The sequence below is a fragment of the Megalobrama amblycephala genome, linkage group LG17, assembly GCF_018812025.1.
Source record: "Megalobrama amblycephala isolate DHTTF-2021 linkage group LG17, ASM1881202v1, whole genome shotgun sequence".
Taxonomy (NCBI): domain Eukaryota; kingdom Metazoa; phylum Chordata; class Actinopteri; order Cypriniformes; family Xenocyprididae; genus Megalobrama; species Megalobrama amblycephala.
Window position 1 is genome coordinate 29,984,942 of NC_063060.1, and position 20,440 is coordinate 30,005,381.

The 20,440-nt window shown below is 36.9% G+C and overlaps 1 protein-coding gene across 1 annotated transcript in view; it reads right to left on the minus strand.

Annotated features, from left to right (window-relative positions):
* Positions 1 to 20,440, minus strand: part of tox (thymocyte selection-associated high mobility group box) — a 68,862-nt gene that overhangs the window by 23,648 nt on the left and 24,774 nt on the right. Inside the window, 2 exon segments of the mRNA XM_048163027.1 lie at positions 7,344 to 7,451; positions 11,080 to 11,145. Of these exon segments, the coding sequence (XP_048018984.1) occupies positions 7,344 to 7,451; positions 11,080 to 11,145 (174 nt within the window).

Consider the following 20,440-nt stretch of genomic DNA (forward strand, 5'->3'; position numbering starts at 1 on the left):
TTCCAGCTAATCTGAATAAATGTGTTTTCTGAAGCAATATGTGCTTTCCAATTCCAACCTCTTGTTTAAACATGCTTCATTTTTTCAATCTGTAGTCATGTCATTGGTAATTGAAATATTTTTGTGTCATCTGATTAAACTTCCAGGGTCAGAAAGTTCCGATCTGAATCAGATAATTTGAAATGAACTAAATGAACTTTTTAAATTTTGAGTCAGGATTGTGGGAAATTACCCGCACAATATCTGTACATTCAGTTCTGTGTTTACTATTCACAATCCGGTTACATTCAGACCGCTACGTATAATTTTAACATAATTTCGGTGTGCGGTTTCCCTCTAAAAGGCTATCTTTCATTTAACAATAAATGAAACATAGAAGAAAAACTTCAATTTCTGTGTAAATGAGGACTTTGGATGACACATAGTTTCCCAACAACACTCGTTCGCATTACATGCAAAGGAGGGGAAGGAGAAAAAAGACAAGTTTTGAGATCCATAACGTGCAAGTCCTTGTCTATTGCGTGTGACATCATTTCGACTGGACAACAAATCTCTCAGGGAGGTGATTGCCTGTCAAATAGCACAAGGGTAATGGGACTGGTGGGAGATGAATGGCAAATGAGCAGTAGAGTCATTTAAATCTACTATCAATTACTGATGATGGTCATGATGGCTGTATGGAATCATTGTCTATGGCCGACTTCACAGTCAGCAGTCAATCAAAGCTTCACAGCGAGGGGAAGAGTGGAATAAACTGGGGGAATAGTCATGTATCTGATGTGGTTTACACTGACAATAAGGAAAGAAATGAGAGAGAGAGTGGAAAGATATAAGAGAGCTCTTGTGTTTTTAACATAGTGTAGTGAATGAGTGGCAGAAATGCTTCACCAGCAGAAATTACGCATTAAATTACTGCAGCCTCACAATGGAGATGTAGATTGTTTATAATCCTTCCATCTTGACAGGCGTAAATCAGCTCGTCATTATGAAAAAAGAGCACACGTACTGAGATATGAGGTGGATGAGAAAACGTGCATTTTCAGATAAGATATACGCCCCATCGTTATGCCACAAAATGCATTAAAACAAATTTAGGAGATGCTTTCTGACAGACATACGATTTAGAAGGATGGGTGAGACTGAAGGCTAGTTGTCAACTGGGGAAGCTGTATCCCAGTTTTTAAATCAAATGTTTTTAACTCTAGCTGTGGTTTTGTATGTTGGTTTCAAACACCTACCCACTTCAATTTTGAATAATAATTTTTAATCATTTTAATAATAATAAAATTCATTTATAAACATGATAAATGAAATGAAAAAGAAAATAAAAACATTTTAAATGAATATAGAAAAATAAATGCATTCTTGTTTTTTTTTCAACTATTCTTAATTTTCTTAATATTTGTTATTATTATTAATTTTTGTGAAATTTATCTTCTAAAATTGTACTCTGGTATCGGCACAAGATTCACTGAATGTGAAAACTAAAAGTGTTTGAAAAATTGTTTTAATATTTTTAACAGTACTTAACAGCATTTTCATTGTGACAATTTACCCCATAGAGTGTGACAACGTTCCCCAGTATTCGTGCAAAAATGTCAATGAGTATTAAATGAACTTTGTCTTTTTTCCTGGGCATTAACCCCTTAACTGTCACCCCACTTTTTGGGCATAGATGTGAAAATACACTATAAAAACTACAGGTTGGTAAGACACAGATTAATGAACTTCAAAAAATTAAAGCGTAAAACGTTTAAGTTTCCTATAGAACAAATGTACTGTACTAAACATTTTATATATATATATATATATATTACAAAATAATTTTATTCTAAAATTGCTATAAAATTAAAAGCCATATGTCTAACAAAGTTGTGTTCCAAATTTGAAGTTGATATCACAACAAACATCATATTCAAATATCATTGAAGTTCCCAGAGATTTTGTTTAGGCGCTATACCAAAAATAGCCACCGGGTGATAGCTATATTGCATTAATTTTTTGTGATGCCTTCTGACACAAATTAATACATTTCTGTCACAATATCACTTCTATCACAAAACAGTTGCCAAATATGGAACCTTGAGTCTCAGACCTTTCTGACGATATGTTTTGTCAAGATTAGAAAAAAAAAAATTTGATTCTAAAATAGTTAAAAAAAATGTAATATGAAACATGACACTGCCCACTAGGGGGAGATTTAAAGTATCGTTTCAATTGTAACAATGTCTGATTTCAAAATGGGTTTCACATGATGAATTTTGAGTTTTTAAGCTTTTGAATGATACCTAATCTATGATGATTACTAAAATATGTGATAGGAAAAAAAGGCATTAAAAAAAAAGATCACCAAGAATCCCGTTAGCGGGACGGTGACATTTAATCCCCTTTCACACATACACAGTCTTTACTGGTAAATTACCGCTAAGAGATCATGTGTGAATATTGATAAATCGGTTCTGGCAATTTACCAGTATGAGAAGTTGTACCATTCCCAGAAAATGACCAGTATGATGCTGTATGTGAACCAAGAATGAAGAACACTAGTATTAGCATGTACGATGTTTCGGGCCAATCATAAATTTCTTATTGAGATTGATTACTCCGCGCCATTTACAGTAAGCACAGCTGCATTTTATTCGTTTTTTATGTAAATATGTGCTAGACGGACATCTTTGACAGTTGCGCCATGTCTTGAATCTTTTTCAAGCGTGTCATGTTCGGGACCGGTATTTTGGTGCTGAACACCATTGCTCGTGTAAACAGCATATTTGTGTATTTACCAGTAAATTCGTTCTAGTAATTTTATGGTAATTTACCAGGATTGCTGTGTGAAAGGGACATTAGGTGCAACTTTTCAAAAGGTTTTTTTCTAGGCGACACTTATTTGCCTTCGCAGAAATTGACTTTCAGAAAATAAAACCAACTCTATTTAAATGATCACTCCAGGATTGGCTGTGGATCATTACCCAGAGCTCCATGTGGCACAAAGAGCACTCCAACATGTTGTCATGCCCTTCCACCAATTAAATTGCCAAAGAACAGCAAAAGGAAAACGTAAACAATGCTAACCTGCGCCTACAGATGAGGCGGCTTTTTCGTAATGTAATTTTGAATAATGAGGATGTCAGGTTAAATGCTACAGTAGTTTAACTTAATAAGGTGCCCTATTTTTTTTCCAATCGGCTTTTCATTTGCCATCTAGGCTGGGATTGTGCGAGAGAGGCAATGAAAGCAATTCAGCCTGTAATGAATACCTCTGGGACCCAGGGGCAGTGATCATTTGAATGCAACATTCTTTGGCTGGGCCCCCAAAACAACCTCGGACCCGCTGAGCTGCCGATTACTGTTGAGAGCTTCTGGATAAATGCAGAAGGGCTTGTCTGTTTTGTGCTAGCATTAAGGTCAAGCATTTTGGAGGAGGTTTTTACTTTGTCTATTGGAGGTGACATGAGACTTCGTCTGACCCGAGCTGCGGCATCACACCCGGCGTGTCTTATACCCCGAACGGGATCAAAGCATGCAGGCGTGGTCCACTCCCTGTCCGGCACGCTGCATCAATGCCTTTGAGCAGCTTAAAGCTTATGCATGCATGAATATGCAATTCATGAATATCTCTGAATAATGCATATTATGAGAAATACAATGCTAGAAACTGCTAGATTATTATAGTGACTGTTTAAGATCTAATACAGTTAAAGAAATATTTAATAAAAATGTTGTATAGAAACATTGGTTTGGCTCAAGAGAACATTTCTGAACATGTCTGAAATACACTAAAAAGCACATGTAAGAACGGGCCTCTTCATTCCCAGGAGAGAGCACAAGGTTAGTTTATGCATGTTTAAAATGCACAGCTTTCTCCTGGTCCCCCAAGAGCTCTGCAACATCTGGGGGGAGGGGGGTGGGGGATGGATACGAGCAACTCTATATAAACCCACACAGCAATCTGACAACCCCCCTCATCAGAGACTATATACATATGAATCCATTGCAGTGGGCAAATACATTCTGTGCAAGAAACACACAAATAACATATCGTATCTGTCTGTGCTGCTCTTATAGTTTGGGATAGTATTAACATCATATACATTTCCTGAATGACGCATTGCATCTTCTATATAACTCAGATAAGATCATTTCACCCGACCGAACGTGATTGTTAAACACTTAATCAGGTTTATACAAAAACCAAGAGTTGTTAAGTGAACATTGCTCGCTCTGTGAGTCAAAGCGAGCACTTTCACAAGTAGTGTCTTTGAGCATAGTCCAGAAATATGAGAAGTGTGTATATTTTTAGTGTTCAGTGAGTGTGTGCTGTAGTCGGCTTTATCTAGCATCGCTGGCACACGCTACTTCATCTTGCTGCTGCATTTAAAATAAATAAACGTTGATACAGAGCGCTTGTGGGCTGACATGCGCTCAACACTCCGCCATTTTGGGCTAATAAATGTGGCTTTTATTTAATGGCCAAGAAACACATGGTTTGGGTTGGAAGAAGGGGGAATGAGAGGAGATGGTGAGATAGGAGAGAACCTGTGTGCAGACAGACAGTGCTGAGGTGCAGTCTGGCCGATGAATGCTCTATGTATTTTAACATTTTATTGATTCTGTTTTTTTTTTTTTCTTTTCCTGGGCTGTTATTATTGTTATGTCTCTCAGAGAGAAACGGATCTCCACATCCAGAGATGCTCAGATGGATAACAGTATCACATTTTGTCACTTCAAGCAGCTACGAGGCTTTTAAAAGTGTTGTCAGTCAGTGGGAATGTTTTGATGGCAAAAAAGGCAGGCAGATTTCAAAGAGATGAACAGAAGTTTTTAAATGTCATTTTAACACATGCCCGTTTCCTTTATAAAAAGTCCCTCTCATCACAAGCTCTGTTCATAAGTTAAATTTCCAACCACTAAATCTTTTACATTATTTAAAGCCAATACTCTCAAAAAGAGAATTCAAAAGGTTTTTCATAAATGTCATGTCAGCAGTTGTCACATCATTTAAATTTACAACATTTAACATTTTTTATTCACAATTTCATATTTTTGAAAGTTACCTTTCATATTTTTGTTTTTTCATAATTGTTTTACTGTTTAAATTTTGATGAAAAGCCTATCCACATATTCCATTGTGACAACTTGTCTTTTTCTGGGCAATATCAAGTTGTTGTTTTTTTAATAACTAAAACTTTAAGGTATGTGTCAATACAGAAAATGACTTATAAATGACAACTAGCCCCCATAGCCTAATATTTATATTTTGTTTTTCAGATCTGTCAAATACTCAGGGGTAAAATTGCACCAAAATGTTGTTTTAACAAGTTTAAAAGAAGAAAAAAAGCTAATCAGTTTATTTTTCTATCCATTTTGTATATGTTTGATCTAGACCAGTTTTTGCTCCACTACATACTTTTTGGCTCCATTTAGTAAGAACAAAATAGCTTTCAAGTTCATAACGAGATCTTAAAGTTCTTCGACCTTCAAAATCCCAATTTAACCCCTGCAAACGTAGTCCACGATACTTTGCTATTCCAACTGCAGAGATGTGAAGGGCCACCTCTAGTTTCAGTATCAATGCACATAAATTACATCTGCAACGGTACACTCAACATCATTGATCTCACCAATCGCTCTGAGGACCGGCTTATGAAAGTAACAGTGTTGTTCATACCAGTGCACAGACCACGGCAGCATTTCAATCTTTAAAATAAACCTAAAAACTATCAGATCAAACCAAAAGCACTTCACCAACCATTCATATAATAACCATGATCCTTACACTTGGCCTTGGTTGCTTTCCAGGTTTCCTTTGGTTTGTATTATAGAGCAGATTAAAAGACACTATTGCAGTACGTTTTGCCTTCAGCGCTGGAGCGGCGGACGCTTTTCAGCTTCAGTTTTAGCTTCCTGAGTGTGAAGTTTAAAATAGGCACAGGGGTACACTTCTCTCTAATTCAGTTAATGTGTGTTTAAAAGCAGGAGAAAGCTTTGTGGCTACAAACCACACACTGAGGTCAAGGTGAATTCAACTGTTGTTGCCAATAAAAGTAATTACCTGTTCCCAACAGAGGGAAAGAGAGAAGTTGAGAAAGAGAGAGGGAGAGAGATGCAAGGAAGCTCGAAAACAGCAGAAAATAGAGACTGCAGCTCATAAGCAAAAGGAAGTAATATCTACAAAGGGAGTTTTAAGATTCAAAGGGAAACATAAAAGTAGTGCTAGACTCAAAGCAGCTCTAAGATTACAGCAATCCTATTCATACATGTGAAATCAATGTGGAGCTCAATGGCAAATAGATTTGTGATCTACACAACAATGGAGTGCAGGATGCAGGGACAGACATCGTCTAAAGACTGTATACAGTACAATGGACCCTTTTCACAAACTTCAAGGAATTTTCAAGTTTAATTTAGCAGGTTAGCTTTTCTCTCTCTTAATGTACATATTTTAATGTAAAGTTAAAATAGCAGTACTCTGGAATTAATAAGAAAAATCTAGTAGGCACTGCTGCAAAGGAGTTTAAGGCAACATTCTCTAAATTAGCATTAGCGACCAGGATAATCGATAACATTTCAATTGTGAAAAAGATGCGTACAAATTAATTTAGAAGCTAGGGTGAATTCAGGGTGATTGGGACACTTTTTCCCAAAAACCTGAATGCACCTTATATCTCTTCAGTCAGTAACTGTGATGATTTATTTTATTTGTTAGCATGATAGCTAGCTTGTTTCATTTTCAAGTCATTTTGATGCTCTAATATGCCATCTTATATTACAGCGCCTTCACGTACGGTTTCAAATGCAGCTGCTAAGGAAGTTGTTGTAATCAACTTGTAGTCAATTACAACAAATTGTTGTAATCTCTCTCGATATTAATTTATTAATATTCATTTTCTTTCTATTAACTCTTTTAGAAAGACTTAAGAGGTTTACCGTTATCGCTCAATGCTAATTTCCTCTATTTTTACACTTTCACATGTCATTTGCTTCATCTAGCGCTCACTTAAACGAATCTTTAAAAACACTAATAATTTAATAAAATTGTTAAATGTAACCTGTAGCAAATCTCAAAATAATTATCTGTTTCTCATACTGCACATTATACTGTTGTGATGCCTAACATCACTTGTAGCATTTAAAATGACTGACTTTAATTTTAAGTGTTTAATTTTTAAATGATTTATACAAAGTAGTGTTTTTATAGTACATAAATAATAATCAGCCACTTCCGTTTTCCAAACCTGTAAATGTAAAAAGGGTCCATATGGATGAGACACACACACAGTACGTAAGTTGATGTTAATTTGCATTGATGGGCATCTGCTCGGCGTTGGTGTAGGGTTATTTACCCATGTCAGACGGTGGCCGTCCGTATGTGTAGGGGTCTCTCTTTTCCAGTGGCCGCCGGCCTGTTTGTTGCTGTGCTGCGTCTGGCTGGGACTGGCAGGCACGCGGAACTACAGTGGGATGCAAGGCCAAGGGGTCAACCGACACAGCAGGGTAACAAGAAACGATAGCACATGCAAGACTCCATTCAACTTTCATCACTCTTTGTGCTTTACATTCTCAATGCATCTTTCATCTCAACCCACATTAAAGCTGTAGCAAACATGCAACACAAGCACCTTAAACACAGTGACCAGGGATGTACAATGCAGACAATGCACATTTTAAACCAATTTCAGGCTATGTAATGGGGGGCAAAATAGTACCGTATGCAGCTTTTTCTTTTAAAGAATTATAAACTCTATGAAACAAACAAGTGACCTGTAATTTAGTGCACTTTCCTTTACATTCTCCTGAATGCATTTGCTACAGTGCGCTGAATAATACATGAGTCAAATATCATTTATTTATTTTTCCTCTTCCTATTGAGAGCCATAACACCACTGGGCTTAGTCTCTACAGCCCACAGGTTAGACTGTAATTCTCACTAATTCTCTATATCACAATGCACTGTCAGTGCTTATTGAAGAGCTTTTAGGACTCACATAAGATATGTCATGTGCTGAACATGAACATAACTTTTTAAGCACAAAGCAAAGCATGACCCAAAGCAAAGCATGTAACGACATGACATCATAATTAGACATGTGCTTTTAAAACTGTGACAAGTCAGTGGATGCCAACTATTAGCATTTAGTTTCGGTCGACTATTAACTAATATATTTGTCCACTGATATTAGATTAGATTACACTGAATAGTTTCTTTAAAAACAAAACAAAATCAGTAACACTAATTTGCTGTTAAATTATATTATTTTTTAATTTATTGTTGTTGCTTATTATATATTATATGATATTATATTATATTATGTCCCACTTTATATTAGGTGGCCTTAACTACTATGTACTTAAGTTCAATGTACTTCATATTGTACTGCAAAACACATTTGCTGCTATTGAGGTGGGATATGGGTAAAGTTAGGGACCGTTTTGGTGGTATGGGTAGATTTAAGGGTGGGTTAAGGTGTAAGGGATTGGTAAACAGTGTAATTATAAATGTAATTACAGAAATTAATTACAGATGTAATTACATGCAGGTATTTTTCAAAATATAAGTACAATGTAAAAACATGTATGTGGGTCATTGACGAATAAGGTTTTTAAAAGTGTCAAAAAATATAATGGAGATATAATTAATTTTGTTCAAAATTAAAGTTTTTAAAGTTTTATTAAGTGTTAATAATGAGATTATGTGGTTTTTATAATCAATTAACACTGCTTTTGTCATTTATTACAAGATGGACAAAATTTGTCACCAAAAAAGTCATTCGGTTTAACCAAAATTTTGGTTTTAATGAAATACTCTTTTGGTTATACCGAATGGCGACATTTTCAAACAATGCTAAGAGGCTGATATCTAGCTAGCTAGCTAGTTAACAAAAGGACAATCAAACATTTTATATTTAGTACAAGCTTTAAAAATATTACAACATTTTCCATGTTTCATAGCGGTTGTACCAAATGACCTGATATTTCGGGACATGGCATGCATATGAGCAAGTGAAAACATTAATTTTTTAAGTAGTTAAGAGAGAGTTAGTTACTTTGCTTCATGACCGTGTGTGGTCCTTTGCAGGTGTCTGAATGATGTCAAATCCTGTCACATGATACTAATCGCATGACTTTTAAATTGGTTACTCCAAATGACATCAATGAAATTCATTTTTCCGGACATTCTTTCTCATAACAAGGTAACGACTTTTACACATAATTTTAATACCATTTTGCATTATGTTGATATATGATGATATAAAATAATGCTACAATAAAAAATATATAAATTTATTACATTTTAAGATATTTTATTCACAAATTAAATGGTTGACTTTGGACGGTTAAACCGAATGACCTTTTGACAATTCAAAATCTTTAAAATAACTACCAAAATATAATTAAAACCTTTTGGATTCAATAAAAGAGATCTAGTTATACTACCGTACATACTTTGGATATCATATCTTTTATCTATCTATCTATTATTATTAAGGCCTTTAGACAAAAAAATGACCCGTCACGTCATTGACCCATGTACACAATAAGAGCATTGTATCAAATGATTAATTTTAATTTAAGTACATAAGGCCACCTAATATAAAGTGGGACCTTATATTATATTATAATCTAATTGAACTAATTGACCTAACTAGTCAGCTGATTGACCATCATAACACATATGTTTGACCATGCATGTAGCAAACTTAAATATATGTCTGTCATTGCACAAACACCTACAACTTTGTCAAATTGCAAGCGAATGTGTTTATGATTACGTTTAAATATACAATTTTCAACATGCGTGAGAAAGGTGTGAATTGCACCTTCACACGTTTCAAGAGAACAGAGACCTGTTAAACGTTACTTATGTCAAACTAAAAGACAGAAGATGTTTTGAGCAGGTTGCCAAACCATATGGACAGTTTTTTCTTACAATGTGTTTCATTATTAAATTTACTTTTGCAAATGGAATAATTATTCATAACACTTTTTTAACTTGTAATGAGAAAAACAAAAGTGAGATGGGGGAGTTATTTTAGAGCAGGAGCTATTACACATTACACTCTACATGTCTTACATTAAAGGCCAAACTCTGTGATCCACAAACAGATTGAATTCAGCACTTTCATTGTGTTTACTGCGTCAAGGCGCTTTGCAGAAAAGTTGTTTTTTAACCTTGAATAATATTTCAGCATCCCATTGTGTATAGTATTCGAAGTTTGAAATGTCAAAATGTAGCTTGCTTAAATTTAATGGAATGCAAGCACATAGTGCAGATCAATGCGTCTATAAAAACAGGCCAACCCCAAACAGCTCGTGACAAAAGCAGGAAGAAAATGTTTTAATAGAACAGCAACATCATACATAGCCTGCTGTTGGCTGATAAAACTAGCAGGGAGAATAGCGCGGGAAAAAAATCCTAAAGTTCGACTCTAAACGTACTATTTTACAGGATCAGTCCGTCTACAGTGCATCCAGCCACCTGTCACATTCACTTCCCTACAGCAGAATGTGTCCTAAGGGGCGCTAATTAACCTGTAGCCTTAATTCATTAGGCAAACATGTAAAAGGTCCCTTAGGACAACCTGCTCTCCTCAAGCAGACATGTTCACCCTTGACCTTAATGCACCGAAATGCATGTTTTAGTTTAAAATATTAATCAAGCTGTGCTTTTTATAGCAAGACGTGCTGCACTATCTAGTCGGCAAAGCTTGAGTCACTGATGAAACAGCCTTTTATCTTGGATGTTTGAACAAGTGCAAGTATCCTGAAATAAACTTCTTTTCGATGAGTAACGGGCATAACTAGAGGAGAATTGCGCTGCAGTCTGCCTTTTATAAACCCGTGGCCTTGTTTGCAGTCCATACCGTGTGTCGTTTTTAATGAAAGTGTAAATGGAGGAAATGAAAGCCTGCGACAATATGCATTAAAGCTTCATTTCATTAAGCTTTAAATGCTTTGTTTACATGTTATAATAGCCCCTGATTATGGTGGCGACTGATAGCGGCTCTAATTTGTGATGCAGCGGCTTAAATTTGTTTAATTACGACTTAAAACAAAAGGAGTGAGCAGTAATTAACCCACCTGGTTCCCTGGCACAAAGTCCTGGCTGGGCTCTGGCATACTCATGAACATGTTTTCGCTGTCGTACTGCAAACAGACAGAGAGAGGGGAAAAAAACAATAAATAAACAGTCAGAAATGTTTGCTTGACACATAATATGAGCGACAGAATGAGACAGAGCCACAGAACATGCGGTTGGTATTTCTGTTCAGTGCTTTCTGCTCAAAACGCAGGGCTCAAAGACAATTAGTCTTTGAAGTCCCTGCCGTATCAGATGGAGATGTCAGTGATTTGATGTAATTAGTACAGTGGTAATTAAAGTTGCTGGTTGAGGGGGATGAATGAAATGCTTTCATGTGCGCAGTGGAATAAAACAGAGGGAGTCATGTGTGAGCTTGATGAGCCCACACATGGATAGACCTGAGACTGTAGGAAGGGTCCAGGTGTTTCACCGCAGATAACATAACTTACAAAAACCTGTTAAAGTGACATTTTGACTCATTATACCATCAACAGACCTTTAAATCAATACGAAATGTAAGATTGGCTGATAATTAAATAAAAACACATTTTTTACACTAAGATTTTATAATTGGTTTACCTCAATTAGGATAAAATGAAGTGTGTAATTTCTCTGCCACTGGCAGCACCAAATTAGAGTTGTTAATTTTGCAATTCTTATGCTGCTAGTGGCTCCGAAAATACAAGCTTCACCTTCACATGAAACATGAAATAAAATCTGAAAATATGAATTCACGTTTCTGGCCTTGTTCTGTATGATTCATTGGTGCATATTATTCCAAACAGAAGAAAATGTTTATCTGTTTTTATCCTGAATTTTAAAAAATAATCACATTTATTTACCTTTAAAAAAAAAAAAAAAAAAAAAAGTATTATATTTTAATATTAATATTATTAAATTTATTAATATAATTTCAAATATTAAACAAATAATTTTTGAAAACAAAAGGTTTTGTGCATTTTTTGTTTTCAAAATCTAATCAAATGTTCCGCCTCTGAAACAACTGACGTCATGTATTCCCTCATGCTTTTTCAACCCCTCCATTCCATCAATCCGGGTCTATTCTGGAACGTAATCTGCACGTCAATTTATTCCAGATGGATGAAATCAAGCCTTTTTCCTCATTAAATATCCTGTTTCACTCAGACTTATGTCAGATTGCAGAAGTAAAATGAGTTGCACATGGTATTTCATGTTGACTTTAAAGTTCTAAAAGAGTGTTTTTTTTTTCTTGAGAATCAGTAAGAAAACTTCATGAAACAAGAATCTTCTATACCTCCGTGACAAACAGCAATCAATCAGTTCAGCCTCAGTGTGTCTTTTACAGTACACAACATGCAGCTTGTGCATTCACCTGCTGAAGATGCTCAAAACGGCTTCGGCTGAGTCAGTGCAGGTTAACTGTGTGATGAAGGAGAATGAGCCCGTGACCCAGCTGTGCAGCACACCTGGGAAATTACAGGAGCCCACACTGCCTGCCTGCTACAGTCCACTCAGCAACACACACAAATTCTGCTGACACGCCTTCCTGACAAATACACGCCAATTTACATCTCCTCCGCTTCTTTAAAACCCATGAAAAAATGACTGATTAATATCAAAAGCAGAAATCAGATATGTTTTAAGTTGGCTGTGAGGGAATGGCTTTCTCAGCCTGACAGGGTTGTCGTTAACACAGATCCATGACACTTATTTGAGTGTTACGAAAGAATGAGAGAGGGCGTCGCAGAGAAGAGGAGATCGAGTGAGAGAGGAAACTCGTGGCTGACGCCTGTCACTGGCTGAATGTTTGTATTTCTGTTCATCCAAGCAGCACATCTCATTTCATTATGCCTGCTCGAGATAATTCTATGGAAATGAAATGGCAATAATCCTAATGAAAGCCTATCACATTGCGACCTTTTAAGTGTGTGAGTTGATGGGCCGATCTGATTGGTTTTTGCACACGGATGACAGTTAATTTCATGCTAGCTTATTGATTGTGATTAATGTGATCAGGCTGATCTAAGATGTGGCTATTCTTAAACTATGAAATTTGCTGTTTTTAAAATATCACTACAAGATAGTCATGAGTGTACCAAACTATATTCATAAGAAGGAGAAAATGGAGAAAAAGAATCTAATTTTTCCAGCTATGCTGCACTTATTGGTTTAGACACATGACAATGGCTCCGTTACAAAACCTAGTGAGCTGCCTTTCTATCTACTTTTAACATAGGCAGCAGCTTAATTAAAATGGGACTAGTGAGCTGCCTTCACAGACAGCTTCTTATGTGTAGTCAAAATTGTATATATACCAAGCCTGTTCACTATTACGATTAATGGGAGAAACTGCCACCTTGCAAATAAAAGAGCAAATCAAAAATTGGTAAAGTCATCTCATAGAAACAATTATTTTCCTAAAACATGCACTTTGGACAGCACATGCACATTGGCAGGACCAATGTTGTTTGAGGGTTTATGGGATAGTTCATGTCAGATTTTATTGCTGATTTGAAATGTGTTACTTAAAGGGTTAGTTCACCCAAAAATGAAAATTCTGTCATTAATTACTCTAACTACCCTCATGTCGTTCCACACCCGTAAGACCTTCGTTCATCTTCGGAACACAAATTAAGATATTTTTGATAAAATCCGATGGCTCAGTGAGGCCTGCATTGACAGCAAGTAAATTTACACATTTAAACGCTCAGAAAGCTACTAAAAACATAATTAAAACAGTCCATGTGACTACAGTGGTTTAACCTTTATGTTATGAAGAGACGAGAATACTTTTTGTGCACCAAAAAAACAAAATAACGACTTTATTCAACAATATCTAGTGATGGTCGATTTCAAAACACTGTTTCATGAAGCTTCGAAGCTTCACTTTTGTTTTGAAAAAAGTGGTACGGAGCGTGAAAGTCACGTGATTTCAGTAAACGAGACTTCGTTACGTCATAAGTGTTTCGAAATTTCAATGGCTCACATGACTTTGACAGTTTGATATGCAATTCGAACCACTGATTCGAAACAAAAGATTCGTAAAGCTTTGAAGCTTCATGAAGCAGTGTTTTGAAATTGTTGAATAAAGTCAAGTTATTTTGCTTTTTTGGCACACAAAAAAATATTCTCGTCACTTCATAACATTAAGATTGAACCACTGTAGTCACGTGAATGTGTTTTTAGTACCTTTCTTTCAATGCAGGCCTCACTGAGCCATTGGATTTTACTCTAATAAGCATAAAAACAGCACCATTTCGGGGTAAAATCTTGGGTAAAATATATGTTCTTTTTGGTATTGTATAAATTATTCATTTGCAATGCATTATGTGATTGAAAGGATACAAGCAATGCTGCCTTAGATTTTGGCCAAAAAATATGCACATTTGTATATTTAGATTAACCTTCACATCGGTATACCGTGTCAATGTGGTCTTAAAATGCTGCCTAAGTAGGAAACTTGCTAGGTTTTAGAACAGAACCAACATCTCACAGGCATAGAACAGTAATAGAATGAATATATGTTTTTGAAACAATAAGCTTGGACAGTAAATACAGCAGCACAAAACAGCCTGTGTATGGTTACTCCCATTATGTTGATTAATAAAACCTCATTCCTCATTTCAACAGTCCTGTCTCCCACTCACATGGCAGCCAGTTATTTATAACAGAAGGTTCGAGACGCAGCCGTTCACACCATATCCATTTTTATAAAGATTCTCTCTGGTTTCTCACTGTTATGACCTTTAACATGTCTCTCTCAGTGTCTGTGCACTGTTCTATCTGCTTAGCTCTTACCCAATCAGACGCTATTTGCATATGAATGTGCCAGTGGAAAGTGTGAGGTGGCCTTAGCTGAAAAAGTGAAACCTCAGAGCTAAACACATCAAACTGACACCAAATCCATCCAGCAACAGTTGGCCAACACCCTCCCTCACCTACACTTTAGAAGCAAACCCTGCAATGTGCAAACTCCATTTTGCGAGCCGTACAGGCCGATTATGACTGAGGTTTTTCTTGATTCGTGCAAACTAGCGTTTCTCAATCTTGTGGCAAGCTGGAAGCCATTTTGTGTCACTGTAGCTTTTCTTTCAGAGCCTGAGGTGCCATTACATGACCAATAAAACCACACCTAGTGCAGATTGCTATTCTAAAATCTGACAGCTCAACTGCATGCACTACACAAACTATTGCATGATTAGCGAAAAACACCACAAGAGTCCACCATCAAACTACAGGGCCGCAGGCATCAGTTACATCCTAAAATAAACAAGTTTTAGTGCGAAAAGCAAGAAAGTATCTCTGCGAGCAGGTCAACAAACGACTACAATGTGCGTTCAGCAGCTGCCGTGCTGATGCAAATGAGCTATCAAATAACAAAAACAACAAAAACAAAACAGGGCCTAATGGCTGCGGGACTGTAAATCGATCCCTTCCACACTCCGCCCCGAGCGTCTGGCAGCTTCATAGAAAGCTTAGGTAAAAGAAATTGATCCCAACTGACATGACCACATGCTAACAAATTCCTCATTATGATTAATAGGAAGTGTTCCTTAGGGGGAGGAGGGTAATGACATGCTAGTGTTCTCCCAGAATAATATTAGAAAGTCTGTGGCAACACTTATTAGCTCTGTAATTAAACTGTTCATCCTTAAATGACTCCCCTGGTTCAGAACGACGAGGCCTACGGGCCAAAGTGTGTGTGCGGAGACTGAACTGTGGCCAGGGATGTGTTCATTTGCTAATGCCTGTATTTATCTTACAAGGGGTTTTCTGTTAATTTATTCTAATTAGTGTCACTGGAGGGTCTCGACATTGACGGTCGATCAGAACGATGTGTTTAAGAGAGTTGTATTTGACTCTAATCTGACACTAGCTTCAAAATTTTACTCAATTAACGTGTGTGATAGAGTTGTCAAAAGTACCGACTTGGGTACCTAGTTGGTACTGAAATTTAAAAAATGTGACACTTTGAGTGCTCTTGAGCGGATTCGTAAACACCTCTGATTGGCCATTGTGTTCACGGCTCATCAGATATGTCTGTGATTTGCTACAATGATCAACGCTGTAAAAACGTAAATAGTCATCAATGAAGCTCTTCACCGAGTGCTTACACAGATACATAAGGGAGCGTTGAAAGCAAGCGTCTATCGCGGACCAGTCTGCTGATAGACGCCTGCTTTCAAACACTCCTCTCCCGCTTTCAAAACACTTTCCAATTCAAACACTTTCGTGTGCTTTCAAACACTCCCGTGCGTTGATCACTGTAGCCAATCACAGACATATCCGATGAGCAAGTCAACACAATGGCCAATCAGAGGTGTTTACGAATCCGCTCAACAGCGCTCAAAACATCACATTTTTAAAATTTCAGTACCGATAGGTACCGAAGTTGGTGCTTTTGACAACTCTAGTGTGTGAATAGGGCCAACCCAGTCTCACAGAAAAACATAACTATTTTAGGTGGTGACTTTGTATGAATTAAACAATTGTCAACACTACACTCTAAAAGATGCTGGGATAAAAAAACAACCCAAGTTGGGTTGAAAATGGACAAACTAAAAAATTGCCGGGTTAAAAACAACCCAAGTTGGGTTGAAAATGGACAAACCCAGCGATTGGGTTGTTTTAACCCAGTGGTTGGGTTAAATGTTTGCCCAACGTGCTGGGCAGTTTTATTAAACCCAATTATTGTTTAAAAATTACTATGGCTGGCTTAAAATGAACCCAAAATAGGTTGGAAATTAAAAATTAGACACATAATTACTAGAGGCAACAATAAGAACCAAGAACTGGGCTCTCCATGAGGAGTAGGAAGTTTCAGCAAAGGATAAATTGATTTCTAGCCCTTGCATTAGCTTTACTACTAGATATAATTATGGAGATGAGATATAATAGCTGTACAGCTATGATCAGCTGTTCGGCTGAGCTTTCGATGTTTTGTTACAGAAAGGCAGAAGCTGATCTGCTGGTTCTTGTCACATGACCTACGGTGCGCTTGCGGTATTCTGAAAAGTTGAGAATTTTTCATCTCGATGTGCCTGGAAAACGCACTACATGCACGTCGCGATCGTGTCGCTTGCATTATGAGCGCACCTGCCGCGCGTCTACATTTGAAATAACGAATTTGAGTGTGCAAAAGACACGATATGTGAACGGCCCCTAATAAATGTTAATTTCCAACATACTTTTAGTTCATTTTAAGCAAGCAATACAGTAATTTTTAAACAATAGTTGAGTTAAATAAAACTACCCAGCATGTTAAAGGTGCCATCGAACGTTTTTTTACAAGATGTAATATAAGTCTACGGTGTCCCCTGAATGTGTCTGTGAGGTTTCAGCTCAAAATACCCCATAGATTTTTTTTTTTATACATTTTTTTAACTGCCTATTTTGGGGCATCATTAAATATGAGCCGATTTATGCTCTGCGGCCCCTTTAAATCTCGTGCTCTCCGCCCACGGAGCTCGCGCTTGCCTTAAACAGTGCCTAAACAAAGTTTACACAGCTAATATAACCCTCAAATGGATCTTTACAAAGTGTTCGTCATGCATGCGGCATGCATGCGTCGGATTATGTGAGTATTGTATACTGTTATATTGTTTACATTTGATTCTGAATGAATTTGAGGCTGTGCTCAGTGGCTAACGGCTAATGCTACACTGTTGGAGAGATTTATAAAGAATGAAGTTGTGTTTATGAATTATACAGACTGCATGAGTTTAAAAATGAAAATAGCGACGGCTCTTGTCTCCGTGAATACAGTAAGAAACGATGGTAACTTTAACCACATTTAACAGTACATTAGCAACATGCTAACGAAACATTTAGAAAGACAATTTACAAATATCACTAAAAATATCATGATATCATGGATCATGTCAGTTATTATCGCTCCATCTGCCATTTTTCGCTATTGTTCTTGCTTGCTTACCTAGTCTGATGATTCAGCTCTGCACATCCAGACGTTAATACTGGCTGCCCTTGTCTAATGCCTTTCATAATGTTGGGAACATGGGCTGGCATATGCAAATATTGGGGGCGTACACCCCGACTGTTACGTAACAGTCGGTGCTATGTTGAGAATTGCCTTTTCTTCGGAGGTCTTTTAAACAAATGAGATTTATATAAGAAGGAGGAAACAATGGCGTTTGAGACTCACTGTATGTCATTTCCATGTACTGAACTCTTGTTATTTAACAATGCCAAGATAAATTCAATTTTTCATTCGAGAGCACCTTTAAGCAAACATTTTACCCAACCACTGGTTTAAAACAACCCAATTGCTGGGTTTGTCCATTTTCAGCCCAACTTGGGTTGTTTTTAACCCAGCATTTTTTAGAGTGTATAGAGTATAGTCAGTATACTATATGACTTTTATTATGACATTTTTTTAATAAATGTCAAAATGAATCACAAACTCAAAATGACTCATCTCATGACTCAAAAACTGTTTACTGTTTATGTACCAACGGTTAATGAAAATAAAATCAAAGTAATTATACACGGATTGTTCATATGACAACGTATAGGTAAAAATAAACATTAAGAACAGAGTTTTGTATAAACACAATGACAGTGTAATTAGGATCAATTATCTGGTACTTCCTCAACGGTATTAAGAAACCGGAATCATTAAGCGAAATAGAAACCAGAATCGTTAAATCCTGAGATTCCCATCCGTAATCAAGAGAGTAATAGCTTTCAGCACCTGCAGTCTGAGAGGAGCTCGTATCAGTGTATTGCTCTCTGAGCTCTACAGAGGTCAGCAGGATTTCTGCAGAGCCCCCCTGCCTGGCCTCATCATCCCACCGTGTACACAGATAAAATGGAAACGTTCTGGCTAAACCTATATAACCCCCACCCCGAGCTTCACCCCCTCTTCCTGACAAACTCTTTTTCCTGGCATACACTATTATATAAGAGTACCAGCTATTGAGGAGGAAGGTACCAGGGCACCCTGCCAACCTCAACCAGCTCTGAACAACTCTCTATTAAAATATATGAGGAACTTCTGTTCCTCTAATCTTAAGTGTTTGCCACTTAGCTAGGCCGGGACGGACTTCTGAAAGGTTCTGGGATGAAAACAAGCTGTGAAGCTGGGATGATGTTAAACCCTTATGTTTTATGTTAGGACCAGTCTGTGCCCTTGAGCGAAGTACTTGGCCACTCCAGCTAATTATATTGTACTGCATTCATAAAAAAACTCCTCAAACATCCATATTTGATGACAGCGTGCCACTGTTTTTCCAAAACTAGAATTGTGGGCTGTAATACCAACATAATATGCTACTGATTTTTGCACAGCGACAATTTGAAAAACAGATGCAAACGAAGGCCTTTTAGATCACAGCAAAATATTCCATTTGTAGAAAAACTTCATTTGATGTTTGCATATTGCGTGTAATATAATAAAAGCTATAAAATGTTGCATTTGTTATATGAGCAAAATACATCTTTGTGAGGGTTTGTAAATGAGCGTATTATGCAAAAGAGGGTGCAAAATATATGCATGTGTGGAATTATGAAACAACTTTGAAAAGTGCTAATGATGATAAAGGTCTTTGTGAAAAGTCATTCTGACTGAAAGGTGTCTAAAATTTCCAGCTATTAAAATCTGATTTTAAGGTGTTGAATTGCAACTTAAGTATCATAAATTTCACATTCGAGCCAATTTTATGTAACTCAAACCTAATCTTTCTCACCGTAAATGAACCCAATAAATCAAATTGTGAAAGAAGCGCTCCCTCTCCCTCGACGAGAGCCATAATTTTATGCAAATGTTATACAATAATCTGTATTCTATATCTCAGCATGGTAATGAGATTGGTTGCTCTACATTATTCATATTGTACAGATCCAATATAAACAGATATCATAAGAAGGGGGGAAGGGAACCGAGGAGAGACACATGATGCCACCAACATATTGGTGACAGAACAGATTACAAACAAAGGACATTTCGAGGCCTTTTTGGTGAAGCTACACAGATTATCATGCATTTCCTGTGGAACCGGAGGCTGATGGCACTCTCTTGTTTCAACAATTCTCTCTGCTGTAGCATCACCCAATCAAAATGGCCACCGTTCAGGAAGAGGGGTAATGAGATATGAGTGCAATGGAATGCTTTGCGTGCGCTGAACATAATCATGCAACTTGCGTGCAATCAATGAGCCCCGCATCATCTCTCGTGATTGCCTGTTGTACAGACACGGCTAACGTTTCATACGCGGCACACTTTTCACCGTCATGCATCACGTTTGACTTCTACGACTTTGTAAATGGCAAAAAATATAAAACGATCCAAGAAACAAATAAGAAAAGAGGAGCCAATTGAATATATTTGTTGAACAGTGGGGCCATTATTTTGATGTTTAT